This window comes from Metschnikowia bicuspidata, assembly GCF_001664035.1.
Source record: "Metschnikowia bicuspidata var. bicuspidata NRRL YB-4993 chromosome Unknown METBIscaffold_1, whole genome shotgun sequence".
Classification (NCBI taxonomy): Eukaryota; Fungi; Ascomycota; class Pichiomycetes; order Serinales; family Metschnikowiaceae; genus Metschnikowia; species Metschnikowia bicuspidata.
The window spans coordinates 2,832,757-2,850,742 of NW_017387731.1; the positions used below are offsets into that span (position 1 = coordinate 2,832,757).

General features: G+C 46.7%; 6 protein-coding genes across 6 annotated transcripts; 3 read left to right on the plus strand and 3 right to left on the minus strand.

The window, feature by feature from the left end:
• Positions 1-198: 198 nt before the first annotated feature.
• On the minus strand, positions 199-2,675 carry PAN3 (Pan3p; the record flags this gene model as incomplete). Its single annotated transcript, XM_018858347.1, has 3 exons — positions 199-2,098; positions 2,150-2,411; positions 2,538-2,675. 3 exons carry the CDS (start codon positions 2,673-2,675, stop codon positions 528-530), a joined length of 1,971 nt encoding a protein of 656 aa, XP_018714104.1. The 3' UTR covers positions 199-527.
• A 442-nt stretch (positions 2,676-3,117) lies between these two features.
• Positions 3,118-3,929, plus strand: METBIDRAFT_76613 (NAD(P)-binding protein; the record flags this gene model as incomplete). Its single annotated transcript, XM_018858560.1, has 2 exons — positions 3,118-3,154; positions 3,205-3,929. The coding sequence occupies 2 exons, from the start codon at positions 3,118-3,120 to the stop codon at positions 3,927-3,929; spliced, it is 762 nt and encodes a 253-aa protein (XP_018714105.1).
• Positions 3,930-4,897: 968 nt separating this feature from the next.
• URA6 (bifunctional uridylate/adenylate kinase) lies at positions 4,898-5,554 on the plus strand (the record flags this gene model as incomplete). The annotated part of the gene is made up of 1 exon (XM_018856562.1): positions 4,898-5,554. The coding sequence occupies one exon, from the start codon at positions 4,898-4,900 to the stop codon at positions 5,552-5,554; it is 657 nt and encodes a 218-aa protein (XP_018714106.1).
• Positions 5,555-5,566: 12 nt separating this feature from the next.
• THG1 (tRNA guanylyltransferase) lies at positions 5,567-6,776 on the minus strand. The gene has a single exon (XM_018855544.1). It carries the CDS (start codon positions 6,488-6,490, stop codon positions 5,690-5,692), a length of 801 nt encoding a protein of 266 aa, XP_018714107.1. The 5' UTR covers positions 6,491-6,776; the 3' UTR covers positions 5,567-5,689.
• A 593-nt stretch (positions 6,777-7,369) lies between these two features.
• RPA135 (DNA-directed RNA polymerase I core subunit) lies at positions 7,370-11,247 on the plus strand. The gene has a single exon (XM_018855545.1). It carries the CDS (start codon positions 7,383-7,385, stop codon positions 10,887-10,889), a length of 3,507 nt encoding a protein of 1,168 aa, XP_018714108.1. The 5' UTR covers positions 7,370-7,382; the 3' UTR covers positions 10,890-11,247.
• Positions 11,248-11,469: 222 nt separating this feature from the next.
• METBIDRAFT_30064 (pleiotropic drug resistance family ABC transporter) lies at positions 11,470-16,139 on the minus strand. Its single transcript, XM_018855546.1, has one exon. The coding sequence runs from the start codon at positions 16,104-16,106 to the stop codon at positions 11,565-11,567; it is 4,542 nt and encodes a 1,513-aa protein (XP_018714109.1). The 5' UTR covers positions 16,107-16,139; the 3' UTR covers positions 11,470-11,564.
• Between the last annotated feature and the right edge of the window lie 1,847 nt (positions 16,140-17,986).

Sequence of the window (17,986 nt, forward strand, 5' to 3'; positions counted from 1 at the left end):
AATAGCCATAATATATCGCGCGAGCCTTCCAGACTTGCGTCAATAGATTACTCATTGATCACCCACCCATGCGGGAGTTAGTCATTACTTTGTGCGCGTCACGTGATCTTGCTGAATCTGTTGCGGCCGCCGCACTTGTACGCCCAAACGCCCCGGGATCGCTAGTAAATCAATTACCGAGATAGAACACAGTGTTTTGACTCCTTTTATTCATTCTTTTATTAATTTTCTTTTTCTAAATTTCTAGTTATTAAGTAATATGCTATCTCCCCTGATATTGAGAATAAGCTTAATGCAAAAAAATTCTAATCAAGTCACCCACTGCAGATGATCAACAAGTGGGTGCGGTTGCCATGGCGCCACCCGCCTCAGTCATCCCATAGAAGAAAAATGCGGCACTGCGGCTTCTCGAATCCCGGTCGCCGCAATCATGCCACCTATGACTGCGCATTCGTAACTTCTGGAAAAGGTGTTTTATTTTAGTCACCAGTCTGGTTACTCACTCCACTGTGCAATATTATGCGACATCATCTGATCAAACTGCGGAAATTCAGGTCAAGGGTATCCTTTACCTCCTTGTAGCTGACGATAATGCAACTATCTTCTTCCCTTGAAATTAATAATATCTTCTCGTCAACTCCAACATCCAATTTATTCAAATTGACAAGAATTTTGGATAAATCTACGGCAGGCTTGCCGCTTTCATCCACTGTGTGAAACAAATAATCTCGAAACAGTTTGATGACGAACGTGCTTCCAATTGCATCGCCTTCATTTTCCGGTCGATCAAGCACCACATTAATTTTGGCTAAAAGCCTGAAGAGACGACCATTCTCAACTTCTGACAGAAGCTGTCCCTCAAAAAAATCCGACAGGTCTTGAAACCCATTAAGAACTTTGATTGATGCTCTGGAAAGGTGAGTTGCGTAAAATTCGCCCAAATCAAACCATTCGTCAGCGCAGTGGAGTGCACTCAAAGCATTTGACATCTCAGGGCTCAAAGTCATTATAGATGACTTCTGTAAATGCTCCAACAACGTGTTGACGGGAAGGCTTCTTAGACTGGCTGGTAAAACTGTGCTGGCTAAGTCAGTCATCAATTTACCCAAACAGACCACATCATCCTGTTGTAGTTTCCGTAACATGTTTTCTTCCCCCAATTGTTGTTTTAGTTCTTCGAAAGACTCGTATTCTAGTATGTCGTCAACACCCACAGCACTCAATCTGACTCTGTTCTTATTGGTGACCAAAACTTTACTCAAGGCCAACGAAGAGCCAGCGTGTAAGCCAGCTTCGTGGATGCATAAAAGAGCGCCCGTAAGCTGGACGAGGTATGTCCATAAGAGTTCTTCGGTGATGGGTTCTAGTTTGCCGCCCAATCTTCTGGTGATATGATGTTCCTGTAGCGTGCTTGCGAGCGGGTAATAGTCATAGGCAAAAAACAAAGAAGGCTCTCCATTCGTGCTGAGGCTAATAGAAGTGAATGCGTCGTTGAGTCTGGCGACATTGGGGGACTTCAATGCTTTCCACTTTTTCACGTTCGCAAATGGCATTTCGTTGAGGACCCGAAGCTTGTGGCCTTGATCTATGCGCCTTAGCGCATAGGGAAGCCCATCGCTATTGGATAACACTTTGTACATGTATGACGGAAGATCGTAAACATTCGAGGGCTGTTCAAAAGAAGCATCAATGGGCACCAATGAGTGGTAGACGCCGACGTGCTCGGGAAGAGACAGTTGAGGCATTGTTTGCAATGTGGCCTCGTTTTTCTTCGTGAGTGTTTCTCGGAGGTTGTTTGGAATGAACATGGAATTCACATTGGTCTCGTAAGACTTCAATGGAGCCACAAGTCTGGGAGGTGGGGCTGGGGCGTATAAATGATGGTTCAACGGAAAGGATTGCGTTCCCTGGCTATGGAAGAGGTAGTCCGACGTACTGATGGAGTTTGCAGAAGACGCAGCCACGGTTGGCACCGGCGCGTTCAAATACGGGTTTTGTTGCTTGGGCTGGGCCGCCTGCTGTGATACTTGTGAAGAGGCGACAAACGCCAGCGTTGTGTTTGAAGAGCTCAACTGGCCGTAATGTGATGCAAAGCCGTCTGCATTGCCCTGGTTCGAAGACGCGAAGGAAAACGCCCCCTCAAAGGGACTCGATGGGGTGAACGACGGAGTGGAGGTGTTGAATTTACGTGCAGAAAAAGAGTTGTGAGCTGCGGAAGGCGGCTCCGTGACGTGGTTTGCGGTGGAATGCGCAGTGCTCGAGGGCTCTGCACTCGAAGGTACAAATATGGGAATCTCCTTCACTTTGGGGGACAACGCAGCAAACTTGCTTGTCATGCTCAGAACCGAAGGCTGGAACGAGGGGGTGTTCATGTTGAATTTCCGCTTCGAGTCTGTCGGGGTGGCAACTGCCTTTTTGGAAGCGGGCGATGGCGACGCAATGTCCAGCAGAGCCACTTTCAGGAGTGCAGCGCCGTAGGCAGCGGGACTGCTGTTTTCAGCGGCGTTTGCCAATTTCAGAGCCGGCGTTGGGGGCACGTTGGTCGACTCTGGGGACTGGGCGTTCTCCGGCAATGGGTGGGAGAAGACACAGCCCTTGTTTTCGAACTTGCAATAGCCGTATATGAGCACGTTTTTGCAAGGGATCTCCTTTGCGGACTCGGGGTTTATGTTCATGGAGGCGGTTGGGCCGTAGCGTACTGGGCGTTTTCAGTATCTTGTGTATCGATATCAAGTCACTATCGGCCGCGCGGTTTCTGCACGACGGGCCCGCTCCGCGAACTGGTGGAGAGCCCGGAATCTTGCCTACGCGTCTCTTCAAATGGCAATTTGCGATTCATATTCAGAAGTGGACTTCTGAAATATTCAAAAATAAACATTACAAACATCCTCGGGCCCTGCTTCCGGGGAGGCCGTTTGTTTTTGCTTTCCGTCCGCGCGTGGTGAATTCCACAAACTTCCAGTAGTATGCCTGAGGTCTTCCATGCCCAATTCCTTTGTGCTGCGACCTGCACCCACGGGATTGGGGCCGTGGCCTCACATGTCCAGCGTATTTGTCTACCCCATATCTGTGAGCCCCGTGCCAAATAGAACACTGTCCTCTGAAACAATTGACACTATGGCTCATACAATGATTCTCACAGGGGCCTCAAGAGGTATGTGGAGCCGTGCTCGCCGTTGCTTTCTTACTATACTAACCCTCCAGGCATTGGGGCCTCTATTGCCGAGTTCTATCTCGCGCAGTCCCCGGACCACAAACTTGTAGCAGTAGCAAGATCTCAAGCTGCTCTCGAGAACCTCGTGGCACAATACGGTGACAGGGTGAAAATCCTCGTGGCGGATGTTTCGCAGCCGGAGACTGCCGATAAGGCTGTGCAACTAGCATTGGAGACCTTTGGCTCGATAGATTCTGTGATTGCAAACGCCGGCATCTTGGACCCCGTGGACTCCATTGAGAACCTGGACGTTGCGAAGTGGCGCAAGCTTTTCGACATCAACTTTTTCAGTGTCGTTGAGTTGGTCCAGGCTGCCCTTCCTCACTTGAAGAAATCGCACGGCAGGGTCGTTGCGGTTCTGTCGGGCGCATCCACTAGCCCATACTATGGGTGGGCTGCATACGGCGCATCCAAAGCAGCCTTGAACCATTTCATCTCCACCCTTGGCGAGGAGAATCTTGACATATCAGCCATCTCGGTAGCTCCGGGCGTCGTCGCCACTAACATGCAAAAGGACATCCGTGAGAAGTTTGGGAAGAACATGTCCGAAAAAAGCTTGCAGAAGTTCATGGAGTTGCACAAAAATGGGCAGTTGTTGCCTCCAGAGATCCCAGCCACTGTGTACACCAATTTGGCGGTGAGAGGCTGGGCCAAAGAGCTCAATGGGAGATACTACCGGGTGCACGACGAGGTCTTGAAGAAATACATGTCTTGATGCTGGTGCGGAGAATAGTATATGAAAGCAGCTTGCAACTACAAGCAAGTTTGATTTCGAGGCAGCAATCCACACAACGATGTAATACCGATAAAAAAAGAAAAGAACTTGTGTCGTCAGTTTGAGTAGCTCCGAACAAGAAAAGTACTGTAGCCTTGATGTACGCCGGGTGACCTCAGAAGTACTGCAACTCGTATGGCCAATTCGCAAGATTGGCATTCGCGCCAGATTCAATGGACACCGCCGCACACCAGTATTTTGGTCCACCTTCCAACTACCCCGTTTACAGCCACTAAGCTTATTCCCATCCATGAAGCGTTCTTCACTGTTTCTTTTGAAGTCAGGAATATGAAAGCAAAAAAATAGCTTCAAATACCAGTTTGGAGTATTTTTAAAGGAGGAGTCAAGAATTATTTTTCCTGCGCAATTACATGTCCTATTTCCTTTTCGCATTTCCGTTCCTAGAAGACAGAGAAATGGAATCAGACAGCAATCATAATGATGTATCAGAATTTCCCCATAAAGTTTATATAAATGCAGCAATCTTCGTGTAATTCGAAATCCCCGAAGAATAGAATAAACAGGGCCTTCAAGCACTTTCGTGAACTGCCCATCCACCTTATTTCGACCTTTCGTACTTGAAAAGACTCATTTTCTTTCCTTGTTAGTGCAGCAGTTTCGCAGTGAGTCTGTACTGTACGATATCAAGCCACATCTTCGACTTTGACTTTGTCGCTCTTACGTCCAGTCGGTGACATTAGCTAGACAAAATGCTTTCAAAAGTAAAATTGACATCTTCGCTTTCTAAAAACTTTGGAAGAATTGCCAGAACCTCACCATGGGTCCATGCCCGTTTTAATTCCACGGACAATCGTCAAGAGCCCAAGGCGAAGCAAAATTCACAGGCTCCATATGTGACTCCCACGCTGGTGTTTGGAATCATCGCCGCCATGTCTGTCGGTGGCTACATGATAAACAAATACCATCAGAGCAAAGCCCCAGACTCCATCAAGGAAAAGGAGTCTACTGCCGCATTTTCCCCCGAAGATGTGAAGGTGGTTTTCGTTCTCGGAGGACCTGGTTCGGGAAAGGGAACACAATGTGGCAAGCTTGTTGAAGAAAAAGGATTTGTTCACTTGTCTGCTGGTGACTTGTTGAGAGCTGAACAGCAGAGACAAGGCTCCAAATACGGAGAATTGATCGCACAGTGTATCAAGGAAGGAACCATCGTGCCCCAAGAGGTTACCGTTGCTTTGCTCAAAGACGCAATTTCTTCTCACGTCAAAAAGGGAGACAAGCGCTTCTTAGTCGATGGATTTCCCAGAAAGATGGATCAAGCCTTGACCTTCGAAAAGGAAATCGTGAAATCGGCCTTCTCCCTCTTTTTCGAATGCCCTGAGCTGGTCATGCTCGAAAGACTTTTGGAAAGAGGTAAAACAAGTGGCAGAACCGACGACAACATCGAAAGTATTAAAAAGAGATTCCGTGTCTTCATCGAAACCTCGATGCCTGTCGTGGACCACTTCGACCAACAGGACAAAGTCGTGAGGGTCAAGTGCGATGAACCGGTCGATGTCGTTTCCGAGCACGTCAAAAAGGCTTTCGAGAGCAGAGGCATTAACTAATCTTAGAGGTGATGAGTAAATAATTACATTAGCTATAACTTATGTCACTAGTATATTCTACAAACACCGGCCTCCCCGGGCCCATTGCTACCCGACTTGCTCTCCACCGCAGTGCGCATGCATTGGAAGCTGACTTCAGGCCAACACCCAAGGCCTCTTGATCCAGAAGTCATCGTTGATTATATCAACGTGAGAAACAACGATAGCTGCGTTCTTTCGCATTTTTTCATTTCGCTGTTTTTGTCTGCTACTCATATCTCTCTCCTCGTGCTTCCAGTTCTCATACTCCCGGACAATCACGGTACCCTTTTTATACATCTCGGGCTCATTGTTGTAATTGATGCCACATTTTGTGAACAAGATCTCATTCTTGTCCTTCGACAATGTGCCCTTCAACTTGTTCTCGGCGTCTTGCCTCGTCATATTGCACTTTTGAATCAAGCCCCAGAAGGCAGTGTTGTACAAATTGTTGATGTGACAGTCCACTTGGCGCCAGCTGAAGTAGTCCCGTACTATCCCAGAATTGGGGTACACAACTGCCCGGGCGTCGAAAGTTGGAAGACGCTCTTTTCGAATTTGATTGTCAGAAAACTCAGCGTTCCAATGCATGACATAGTTCACAGACATGAACGAGGCGAACGTGGAGATCAACTTCATCTCCCGCCGCTCGAAAAGTTCACAGTCTTTTCTTAGAAGAAACAGGTATTCATCAGAGTCTCCATAAGACATAACTATATCGGGGAATTGCTCCATCATTGTTTGAGCCGTTCGGTTCATCACCGCCAAAGCCCGGGCGTCATTCGGTTTTTCGAAACCATACGCCTCGGAGAATTTGTGAAATCCTTTACCATCGACTCGTATAACTATGTGTGTCTGAGGAAGGAGAAAGTTTTCCCTTTCAAACTGCTTCACGTATTCAAATCTGGACTTGGCCATGTTTGAGTTTGTCTCTCATCGTGGTCATCGCAGGCCCGCGGACACCTCGCACTAAAAGGCTTATTTTTCGCACCCAACAATAGTTTGAGACCCTCTTGGTTCGCAAATCATGAGAATGTCCAAGACCGGACAAAAGCTTTTATCGCAAGAGTGGGAATTCAAGGCTCCGAAATCATTGGATTCATTTTATCTGGCACATTGGATTTTGGGCTTGGGCCAGGGGCGCTTTCGAGATGTGTATAGAGCGAAATATTTCGATATCTTTATCAAGCGAGGAGTCGTCTCCGAGCGAAATATGAAATAAGGTTAATTGTAACTTTAAGCATCATAGGTTGATATAATTGGTTTCTTCCTAGGTATCTAGGAAACATATTACAGAACACTAGGATTGTCACGGGGCGCGTCGCGAAGTAAAGACTAGTGCATCCAGATTTGACGAGATTGAACTACACCACGAACATGAAAATTTGAGGCACGAATATAAATGACTGCTACAAGATTGTTAATTCGGCTCCATTTGTATGGACTTAAGGACCACGCTCTCACACAAGATGTTACAATCTGACTTTTTGCATAAAAGGGTATTTCCGATTGGACTATAGGTGCTCATAACTGATATCCGCCAGAAAAAATGAAGGGAACAAAAACTTTGAGAGGCCAGTATTAAGTGGTACAGGGCAATAAAGCCATCAAAAGCTAGGCATGAAAATAAGAACACTAGCAGGTCACAATTCAGCCCAGTGTCTGAGACAGCCTCCAGGCAATATTCCTATGTCGGCTTGTCCTCCCGCTCCTCTGCACACTGTCGCACTTTCTGTGCACGTGACCTCATCACAAAAATTTATCAAAAATCCTTCATTGATCAAGGCCTTCTCATCCTACAAGTATCACCATGGGTGCCCAATTTAGGACGCTTGAGCGCGAGCAGCGTTTTCAAAACCCACCCAAGGATAAGTCTGCTTATCCACTACTCACTGAGGCGGTCGCTCCTCATATTGGCTCTTTCAATGCGTTGACGGAGGGACCCGATGGAGGCCTTTTGAACGTTGGTGTCAAGGACATCGGCTCCAAGACAATTTTTGACTCCAACGACCCCGAAAGGTTGGGCAACAAGTTGAGCATTAGAGTTGACTCGGTGCAGTTGGCTAAGCCTGCTGTGCCTCATACGGACAAACTTTCCGTCAACAGAAGAACCTATCCTTCCGAATGTAGAGAGAGAATGTCGTCGTATCGCTCCAAACTTATCATGAAGGTTTCGTGGAGCGTGAACGATGGTCCAGAGATTTCGGAAGTGCGTGACGGTGGTAACGTGCCTGTGATGATAAAGTCCAACAGATGTCACTTGGAGAAGATGTCGCCCAACCAACTTGTGGATGCCAAAGAAGAATCTGACGAGCTTGGTGGATACTTCATTGTCAACGGTATCGAGAAATTGATTCGTATGTTGATTGTCCAAAGAAGAAACCATCCTATGGCGTTGATCCGTCCTTCTTTCGGCAATAGAGGCGCTGCCTACACCAAGTTTGGTGTTCAGATCAGATGTGTTCGCCCCGATCAGACATCGCAAACCAACGTCTTGCACTACTTGAAAGACGGCAATGTGACTTTTAGATTTTCGTGGAAAAAAAATGAGTATTTGGTTCCTGCAGTCATGATCTTGAAGGCTTTGGTCGAGACCAGTGACCGTGATATCTTTGACGGGATAGCTGCTGCTGATACCTCAAACTCTTTCTTGACTGATCGTTTGGAATTGCTTTTGCGTACTTACAAGAAGTACAATCTCCACTCCAAGAACGAGACATTGGCCTATTTGGGTGATAAGTTCCGTGTTGTCTTCGGTGCAACCCCAGATGTGTCTGATATTGATGTTGGTAAAGAGGTGTTGCAACGTATCGTGCTCGTGCACTTGACTGACAACATGGACAAGTTTAGAATGATTTTGTTCATGATCAGAAAGTTATACACCCTTGTGGCGGGTGACTGTGCCCCAGACAATCCAGATGCAACCCAGCACCAGGAGGTTTTGTTGGGTGGATTCTTATACGGAATGATCATCAAGGAAAAAATTGACGAATACTTGCAGAACATCAAATTGCAAATTGCATCTGATATCAACAGAGGCAGCAGAGTGAACTTCTCTGATAGTAAATACATGTCTCGTGTTTTCAGCAGAGTGAACGAGAACATTGGTCAGAAATTGCAATATTTCTTGTCCACAGGTAACTTGGTGTCACAGTCTGGATTGGACTTGCAACAAGTCTCGGGTTACACTGTGGTCGCAGAGAAGATTAACTTTCATCGTTTCATTGCCCATTTCAGAATGGTCCACAGAGGTTCTTTCTTCGCCGAGTTGAAGACTACCACTGTGAGAAAATTGTTGCCAGAGTCTTGGGGCTTCTTATGTCCCGTGCATACTCCCGATGGTTCTCCATGTGGTTTGTTGAATCACTTGTCACACAAGTGTAAAATCGCGACCGAGGCTTCTGACGTGTCTCAAGTTCCTTTAGCTTTGGCCAAGCTAGGTGTTTCCCCTGCGCATTCTTTCGCTGCAGGCCCCGAATTGTGTTGTGTTCAATTGGACGGAAAGATCGTCGGCTGGACTACTCACGAGCAAGGAAGACTTGTTGCCGACGCTTTACGCTTGTGGAAGGTTGAAGGTGGCCATGGATTACCTCTTGACTTGGAGATTGGGTTTGTTCCACCTTCGTCCAAGGGTCAATACCCTGGCTTGTACATATTTGGTGGTCATTCTAGAATGATGAGACCAACAAAGTACCTTCCACTTGGAAAAGAAGACATCGTTGGGCCATTCGAGCAAGTCTACATGGACATTGCCGTCACCCCTCAAGAGATTGAGAAAGGCGTACACTCTCATGTGGAGTGGGCTCCAACGAACATTTTGTCTATCTTGGCTAACTTGACCCCATTCTCCGACTTCAATCAATCTCCCAGAAATATGTACCAATGTCAGATGGGTAAGCAGACAATGGGAACCCCCGGTGTTGCGCTTGCACATAGATCTGACAACAAGTTGTACCGTTTGCAAAGTGGCCAGACCCCTATTGTGAAGGCTAGCTTGTATGATGATTATGGAATGGACAACTTTCCTAACGGAACTAATGCTGTTGTGGCTGTCATTTCATATACAGGTTATGATATGGATGATGCCATGATCATCAACAAATCTGCAGATGAAAGGGGCTTTGGCTACGGTACCGTGTATAAAGTTGAGAAAGTCGATCTCGCTATGGACAGAAGAAGAGGTGACCCAATTACGCAGCATTTCGGTTTCGGGCCAGATGAATGGCCAGAGTCCTGGAAAGAAAAATTGGACGACGATGGATTGCCTCTCATTGGTGTCAAAGTAGAAGAGGGAGATCCAATTGTTGCATACTTTGACGAAACATTGGGCAAAACGAAGGTAAAAACCTACCACTCCAGTGAACCAGCATACATTGAGGAGGTAAAGCTCCTAGGAGATGACTCGGCTGATCAGGAGGCTCAAAACCTTACAATCAAATACAGAGTCACAAGACAGCCTTTGATTGGAGACAAATTCTCTTCTAGACATGGTCAGAAAGGTGTTTGTTCACGCAAATGGCCAACAGTTGACATGCCTTTCTCTGAATCCGGTATTCAACCAGACGTCATCATCAACCCTCATGCATTCCCATCTCGTATGACAATCGGTATGTTTGTTGAGTCCTTAGCAGGCAAGGCTGGAGCCTTGCATGGAATGGCTCATGATGCTACACCCTGGAAGTTCTCTGAATCGGACACACCTGCCGACTATTTTGGCGAACAGTTGAAGATTGCTGGTTACAATTACCATGGAAATGAACCTATGTACTCAGGTGCTACTGGAGAGGAGCTCAGGGTTGACATTTACATTGGTGTTGTTTACTATCAAAGATTGAGACATATGGTGAACGACAAATTCCAAGTGAGATCGACTGGCCCAGTTACCTCATTGACGATGCAACCTGTCAAGGGTCGTAAAAGAAATGGTGGTATTCGTGTTGGTGAGATGGAAAGAGATGCTTTGATTGGTCACGGAACCTCTTATCTTCTTCAGGACAGATTGCTCAATTCTTCTGACTATGCCAAAACGTCTATTTGTCGGTCATGTGGCTCCATGCTAAATACACAAATGTCGGTTCCTCGTATCGGATCCATAGCCTCTGTGAGGTGCCGTGGATGTTCCGGGAAATTGGAGAACTACACCAAGAAGGGTATTTTTGTCAACGAGGCGGATATCTGGATGGACGGACATGGTGTCAAATTCGTCGGTGGTGACAACACAACCAGCATTGCTATTCCTTTTGTCTTGAAATACTTGGACTCGGAGTTGGCTGCTATGGGAATCAAAATGAGATATAACGTCGAGCCAAACATATAAGGCGTGCTACTTCTGATGTGGTTTGGTGCACCTTACGAAACTAATTGCATATGCTCTCAATTACTCAAGCGTTCGCGTATGAGAACACGAGACTTTCAAATAAATCAAGGCCTCGAGCCTGATTGAGTACAATACAATAGAATAGAAACTGTTTGATTTTTGATCAATCAACATAGAGTCACCATAGTTGTTGATCTGCTGCAACCAGGAATGCGTACTCGACAAATCTTGTTAACCACGCGGTTGAAAGGGGTCTCTCTCGAAGCACGTAGGCGCTTTGATTTATATGTCCGTCACTTAGAGCATGGAACCTAGTCTATATTTTAATTTCAAATGAGCTTGGGCCTCTCAAAGATGCCATTGTGCGGTTCATGTTTTCAAACAGACTGAACCGCAATGTGATCCAGTATTTGTGTGTGATGCATGAATCTGAAGAGCCATCTGAGCTTCTGTCTTTATTGATGTGGATGATTCTTGCTTTAAATTAGCGCTGGAATCAAACCTAATGCAGATCATCTGAATTAAAATTGCGAGGCAAGCTCTACATCAATAATAAGACTACGTCATTCTTGTATGTCTCATTCTGGTTCTCGTCGTTAATAACTTTGTTTTTTAAACTCTAATATTTAACAATCTATAACAGCAAACCTCAAACAATCGTTTCCATGAAAGCATTTACTTCTTCTTCTCTCTGGATCCCTTTGGAACTCTAGCTAGCCAGTAGAAGAAAATAGTGAATATCATATTAATTGCAATGAAAGCAATAAAGATACCCCAATTTCTCCACCTTTCAGAATACACAGCGTTGACACTTGCCAAAAAGGTATCTGTCGAAGAGAGTTGACAAAACTCACAATTAGAAGTTGCATTTGGATTCGAGACGTATCCACCGGCAAGCTCGATGTAATCCGCCATGTATTCACCACAAGTTTGACCCAGGAACGGATCGAAAGAAACAAATTCTCTCGAACCACATTCCACAACATTATGAGCCAATCCAGTACTCAACATGCCTTGCACCAAATACGTGAATGGGTTACATCTGTACATGAAGATCCAGAAGCCAGGTAATACATCTGGACCTGCCAAGACACCACAGAAGTTCAAACACATGATAAACAAAAGGTTTGCAAAGTTAGCTGCATTTTCCGCAGATTCACTGAAAGATCCAACGAGTTGACCCAATGTTGAAGCGTAAACAAAGAAAGAGGTAATGAGTAGGAACATTAAACCTCCACGCTCATTAACAGAGTCAGTTGGAACAGCATTCTCGTATAAACCGACTGGGTAATACCAACAGAAAAATGCAATTATCCCGATCGCAACTTGAAATGGGACCTCAGCAGTGATTTGCGCAGTGATGAAGGCCGCCCAGCTGAAAGTTTTAGATGGGGCTTCTCTTACTTCATAGACCTCTCTTTGTTTCACGTAATATGGCAACATTTGCTGAATCAAGGTGTTCAATGGAATGAAGAACATAAAAATTGAGAACATTTGATTTTGCAACCCTTGAATGGACGTACCTGCTTTAAAGAAGGAGAATCCGTTAAACAACGCAGAAGACCCCACCAAAAAGATCTTTGAATAAATGTAACCAGGCAGTCTCCAGTATTGCTGAAGAGCTCTTTTCGTGACAAAATAATACTGACTCCAAAAAGGAGCAGCGTACGACGCCTCGTCACCTGCAGAGGACTCAGCTGGTAATTTCAGAAGTTCAGTCTCCATGTACTCCAATTCTTTGTGAACAGCAGCGTACTCATCTGAATTTCTCCATACTTCAAAATAATCTTGAGCAGCGCGAGAACCAGGAGCAGCACCAACAACTTCTAACATCCATTCAGCAGGGTTGGCATCCTTAGGACAAGGATGAGCGCCGTTTCCTTCAAAGTAGTCAATCAAAGTTTGAGAATTTTTGCCTAAGTCTCCAAAGTATGCAGTTCTACCACCTTTTTGCAAAAATAACAAACGATCAAACTCTTGCATCAACATAGCAGAAGGCTGGTGGATTGTGCACAAAATGGCTTGACCGTGGTCAGCCAATTTTCTCATCAACTTACAAATAGACCAAGCTGTCTGAGAGTCCAAACCAGAAGTTGGCTCATCCAAGAATAGAAGCAATTTGGGTTTTGCAACCAACTCAACGGCAATAGTCAATCTTTTACGTTGCTCGACATTCAAACCTTCACCTGCAACACCGATCAAGGCATCCGCGTAGATGTTCATGTCCAAAAGATCGATGACGTGATCAACATATGCGTCTTTCTCTTTGATGGAGACTTCCTTGGGCTGTCTTAAGTGAGCAGAGAATGTTAATGCTTCACGAACAGTAGATGTTGGTAGATGAATATCCTGTTGCTGGACATATCCGATAGTTCTTTGGAATGATCCATCCAAAGGTTTTCCATCAACCATTCTGATACCATCGGTAACAACACCAGTCGTAAGACGCTCAGACAAGCAGTTCAACAAAGTTGTTTTACCAGCACCAGAAGCTCCCATCAATGCCGTGACTTGGCCAGGCTTCACCCAACCATCGATTTGATTCAAGATAACTCTTTCTTCTGACTTTATTTTCACGCTGTAAGTCAAGTTCTTCCAATGGAAGATTTTCTTTTGGTTAGTCATCTTTTCGCTTGGGGAAGAATCGGTCTCTTTGTTATACTGGTCAAGCGTCTCACTCAATTCAAGCTTTTCATTGGGAATATTGTTCTCAATATCGTTAGCAGAGGCCTCTCTAGCCTTTGCCTCCTTCTTGACTTTCTTTAACGATCCCTTCAAGTACAAGACAAGCTCACCTTTTTGCATGGCGCCTTTATTCCATTCGGTCAATCCAATGTAAACAAACAAGAAGACAACGATGTAAGCAATGACAATGCCCATGTTTCTCCACTTGTGCGAATTGTAGTATTCGAAAGCCACAGCTAAGTATTCACTTCCTTGTACTGTGCTGTCACCAGCTACGGAGCCAGTTGCACTGCAGACATTGTTTATTGACGTGGTGGTGTCGTAGCCTGGTCCAGACGGGATAAATTGACTGCATGTGAATTCACGGTTTGCAAATTCGTTCACCATCAAAGATTCGAAAACGTAAGATACCGGGTTGATGTATTGGATCCATCTCGACCATCCCAACATACTTGGCGTAGGAATCACGAAACCGGTGAAAATCACCATTGCCAACAAGATAACGGTGGCCGGAGTCATAGCACCAGCCAAAGAAGTCGAGACAGCACCCAAGGATCTGAACATGTGGGACATTGTCAAGGTACAGAGACCACAAAACATCCAGTAAAAGAAAAATCTACCAGGCTCTCTTCTGAAATTAACCATGAAGTAGAAAGTGAAGTTGAAAATAGTCGACATCGCGAGCTTTGTGGGCAATTCAGACACAATGGACGCCAACGCATCCGCAGATGGTCTGTACAAGGCGTACTTTTTGTGTTTCTCAACAATAGGACGACTTTCGAACAAAGACATGATTTCCAACAAGGATGCGAAGGCGTTGAATAACACAGAAAAAAACATGGCAGCACCTCTATAGTAGAAGTCACCAGTCGTTGACGAAAGGTTATAAAATACCGAAGACAAAACCAATCCCATAACACCTTGGCCGAAAATGGAAAAAATAGTGATGGAAGGATCACCTTTGATTCTTAAAACGTTTCTGCCAATGATATACCTAACTTGCATACCAAAGGAGACAGTGTATGGAGATTTGCTTTGAGTATGGTCGGCTTGTTTTGCCACATGCGAATTGTGGTATTCCTGACGAACATCTCCAGATTCGACATCTTTAAAGTGCTTGTCGATTTTTGTAGTCAAAGCCGCGTACTCAGGAGAGTTACGCCAGTATTCCGAGAATTCTTGAGCCGATCTTGGGACCTTGTTCTCGAAGCCTGGGCGGACAATTCTCTCCTCAGGGTTTGTCAAAGAAGTCAAGTAGTCAGCAGTAGTTTGACGCTGAGGACACTCGAACCCCATGTTCACGAAGAATTCCTTGGCCTTACTAGCTTTACCGAAGTAAATCTGGTAACCTTCGTAAAGAACGATTGTTTTGTCGAACAAGTCGTAGGCATCTTGAGAACATTGATAAATAGCAATCAAGGGAGTGGCATCCAAGATTGCGGCAGATGTCTTCAAAGCACGAATAAACTCGAGGGCAGTGGCGGCGTCCAAGCCTCTGGTTGCATTGTCCCAGCACTGGACATTTGCACCACATAAGGAGGCTTCTGCGATAGAAACACGCTTCCTCTCACCACCGGAAACACCGCGAACAAAGTCGTTACCAACGTTAGTGTTACGAGTGTGGGACAAGCCGTAGGTGGCCATATACACGGAAGCCATGTGTTTTGCATATTCTTCTCTCGAAACAGGGCCTCTGTTTTTGGGGGTTCTCATTTTGGCAGCAAACTCGAGAGTGTCGCCGACAGACAATTGAGGGAAGTGCACATCGGACTCTGCAGAGTAGATAACGTCACCTCGGTAGTGGGTTTCGATGTCCGATGGCGAAAGACCGTCGTAGGTGATTCGAGACTCCTTGCCGATATTGAACCCGTAGGTGTGAGAAGCAATCGTTTTCAACAAGGTCGAGCAGCCGGAGCCGGGACGGCCCAACACGACCGTGAGCTCACCAGGTTGGAAGTACCCGTCCATCGTCTTCAAGATATCGAAGTAACGATCGCTGCTTTTGTTGAGGAAAGAGAGCTGGTCAACAGCCAATTTGTAAAGAGCATTTGTCACTGTAGGCTGGTAATCAGACCCGGCAGCAACACCGTAGGCTCTCAAATCCCTGTACGCAATGCCCAATTTGGAGGGCTTGTAGTATTCGGGATCGGAGTCAAGCAACTTTCTCATGTTTTTGACCCAGAACTTCGAGTCGAAGTTCTCACTGTTGGGGTCCAAGGCCTCCTCGACGTCATCGTATGGCGACACTCCGGGGACTTTCGACATGTGCGTGAGGTATTTCAATAAATTACCTGACGAAGTGGTGTCAGCACTATCTGTGCGGGAGTAGGTTCTGGCCAAGCGGCGAATCTCGCCCCGGGCGTGAGACCCAAAACCATGGTACTCGTTAAGAGAAGTCTCTTCATCAGAGACGATCTCCTCATCGGAAGCGACCTCGGGCTGGGGCATGGGTTCCGGCCCGTCGTGGGAGGTTTCGGCACTGACATATTTGTCACCTTCTGCGCTGGCAACATTTTCCTGCCGGGCACTCATGACGGATGTTATGAAGAAAATTTGAAAAGTACGATGCAAAAATTGGCAGGCCACGAGCGGCGAGATTGGGGGGCTTTTATTACCTGAGATTCTACTTCGCGGACATAGGCGGGCCCGCAGACCAGCATGCGGGCTATCCAAACCAAAAGCAGGGCAAAAAGCAAAACAAACCACTACATGCAGTCACGCGGCGGGCTATTCCTAATTGCAAATGGCGGGGCGTGTGGTGCCGCCGCACCGATAGTAGTGTCAGTGGGCTGAGCCAATGTGAATGAAGGGAACCGGTCACGATGACTTCAAAATCTTACCCACTTTTTGAAACGATTGGCTCGTGGTAGCCACTCTCGGGACCGGCCAAGGAAACAGCCTGGGGCCCGGGGCCACCAGCACACAGGCGCTTTACGGGGACGGTTTTCTTTTTATTGCGAGATCTCCGGCATAGAGCACGGGCCGCCGGGAACCGCACGCCGTCTGGGCCGAAGCCTCAGCTGTGAGCCACCGCTGGAAAGACGATGAAGATAGCGGCCCGGAGAACAAGCCAGTCGAACACCCGTCATCCAGGGCGGCCCGCCTCCAATCGTGCGATGTTGGGGAGACCTGCGGGGGCATTGCTTTGAAGGGCCATTTTATTTCAATAATTCGGCATTTCTTGCTCCCGTGACTGGTGGTGCTAGGGCCAGTCACTCGAGACTGGAATTAAGGCCACTGCCCACAGCCTCTCTTCTTGGCCCCAGCGCGTTTTGGGTTTGCCTCCGAAGGCCTCGCGGGCGGGCCCCGGCTCCCGGAGTGTATAGCGGCCCGAGGCGCGGCGCGAAACATGGACCCGGGTCGGGATCGATCTTACTTGGTTTTTTCCCGTGGCGCGCGGGGCGCTAAAGTGTATATCTACGTAGGCCATCACTGGTTGCCGGAACGATTAGCGATGTCGTATAGTGCGTGGGCCAGAGAAGACATGGGCCACGGTTTTGATCGGGACGGCTCACGGCGGATTACTGGAGACGCGATTCGGGGAACATGAATAATGAAACAAACAAATAAAACAAATCGAATGAATCAAAAATAGCACGAGGCGTTTGGAGAGGACATGTCCTGGACGGAACACACGTGCTCAGTAGGGCCAGGCCTGAGTATTGCACCCATCAGGCTCTCTTTTGTGCCCTGACAAAAAAAAGCTTTTTGTGTCGCTTCTTTAAAGATGGGCGCCCTTTATGGGAACAGCCTTTATTGGAACAGCGTGGCCATATCATCGAGCTCCTGGGGGCGTGACTAATGCCGTCCTTAAGTCCGGGCCTTGGTCCAGGGCACGTGACACGGCCAGGTAGGTTAAATCCCACACGTGACGCGGTCACGTTTGGCCTTTCCTCCCCGCTTGTCCTGTGGTGGGTGACTCAAAAACTCGTGACGACCCGTCTTCATTTTATTTCCGTGCAATAGTGGACTTGCACTGATTGCGAGCCGCGACATGCATGGGTTTCTCCATATCTGAGAGTCGCAATGCGCCAGCCCTGTAAATGTGCGTATCTGAAGAAATGTGTAGTCAGATCTTGCGACACAGTTGCTTGCAAAACCCGAGTTTTCATCTGGGCAACTAAATACAGTGGCACCGATCTGGAAGGTCTTTAGGAAAAGCATAAACAAATCCCGACTGACTCCGTGCCGCGGGCATGCATAAGCCCAGACGTAAAATGTATCTCTTTTATTCATCACTATACACCTGTGACTAACGGAAGGGGACGGGCCGAGTTTCGACACTTGGTACGTAGCTGGGAGCTGTTTGAAGGTTTCATATATATTTATATAGTTTTGCTCCTTTAATCAGATGAATCTACCAGAAAAAAAAACAAAAAACACCTACATCCTGCCGGCCGTCTCCGACAGTA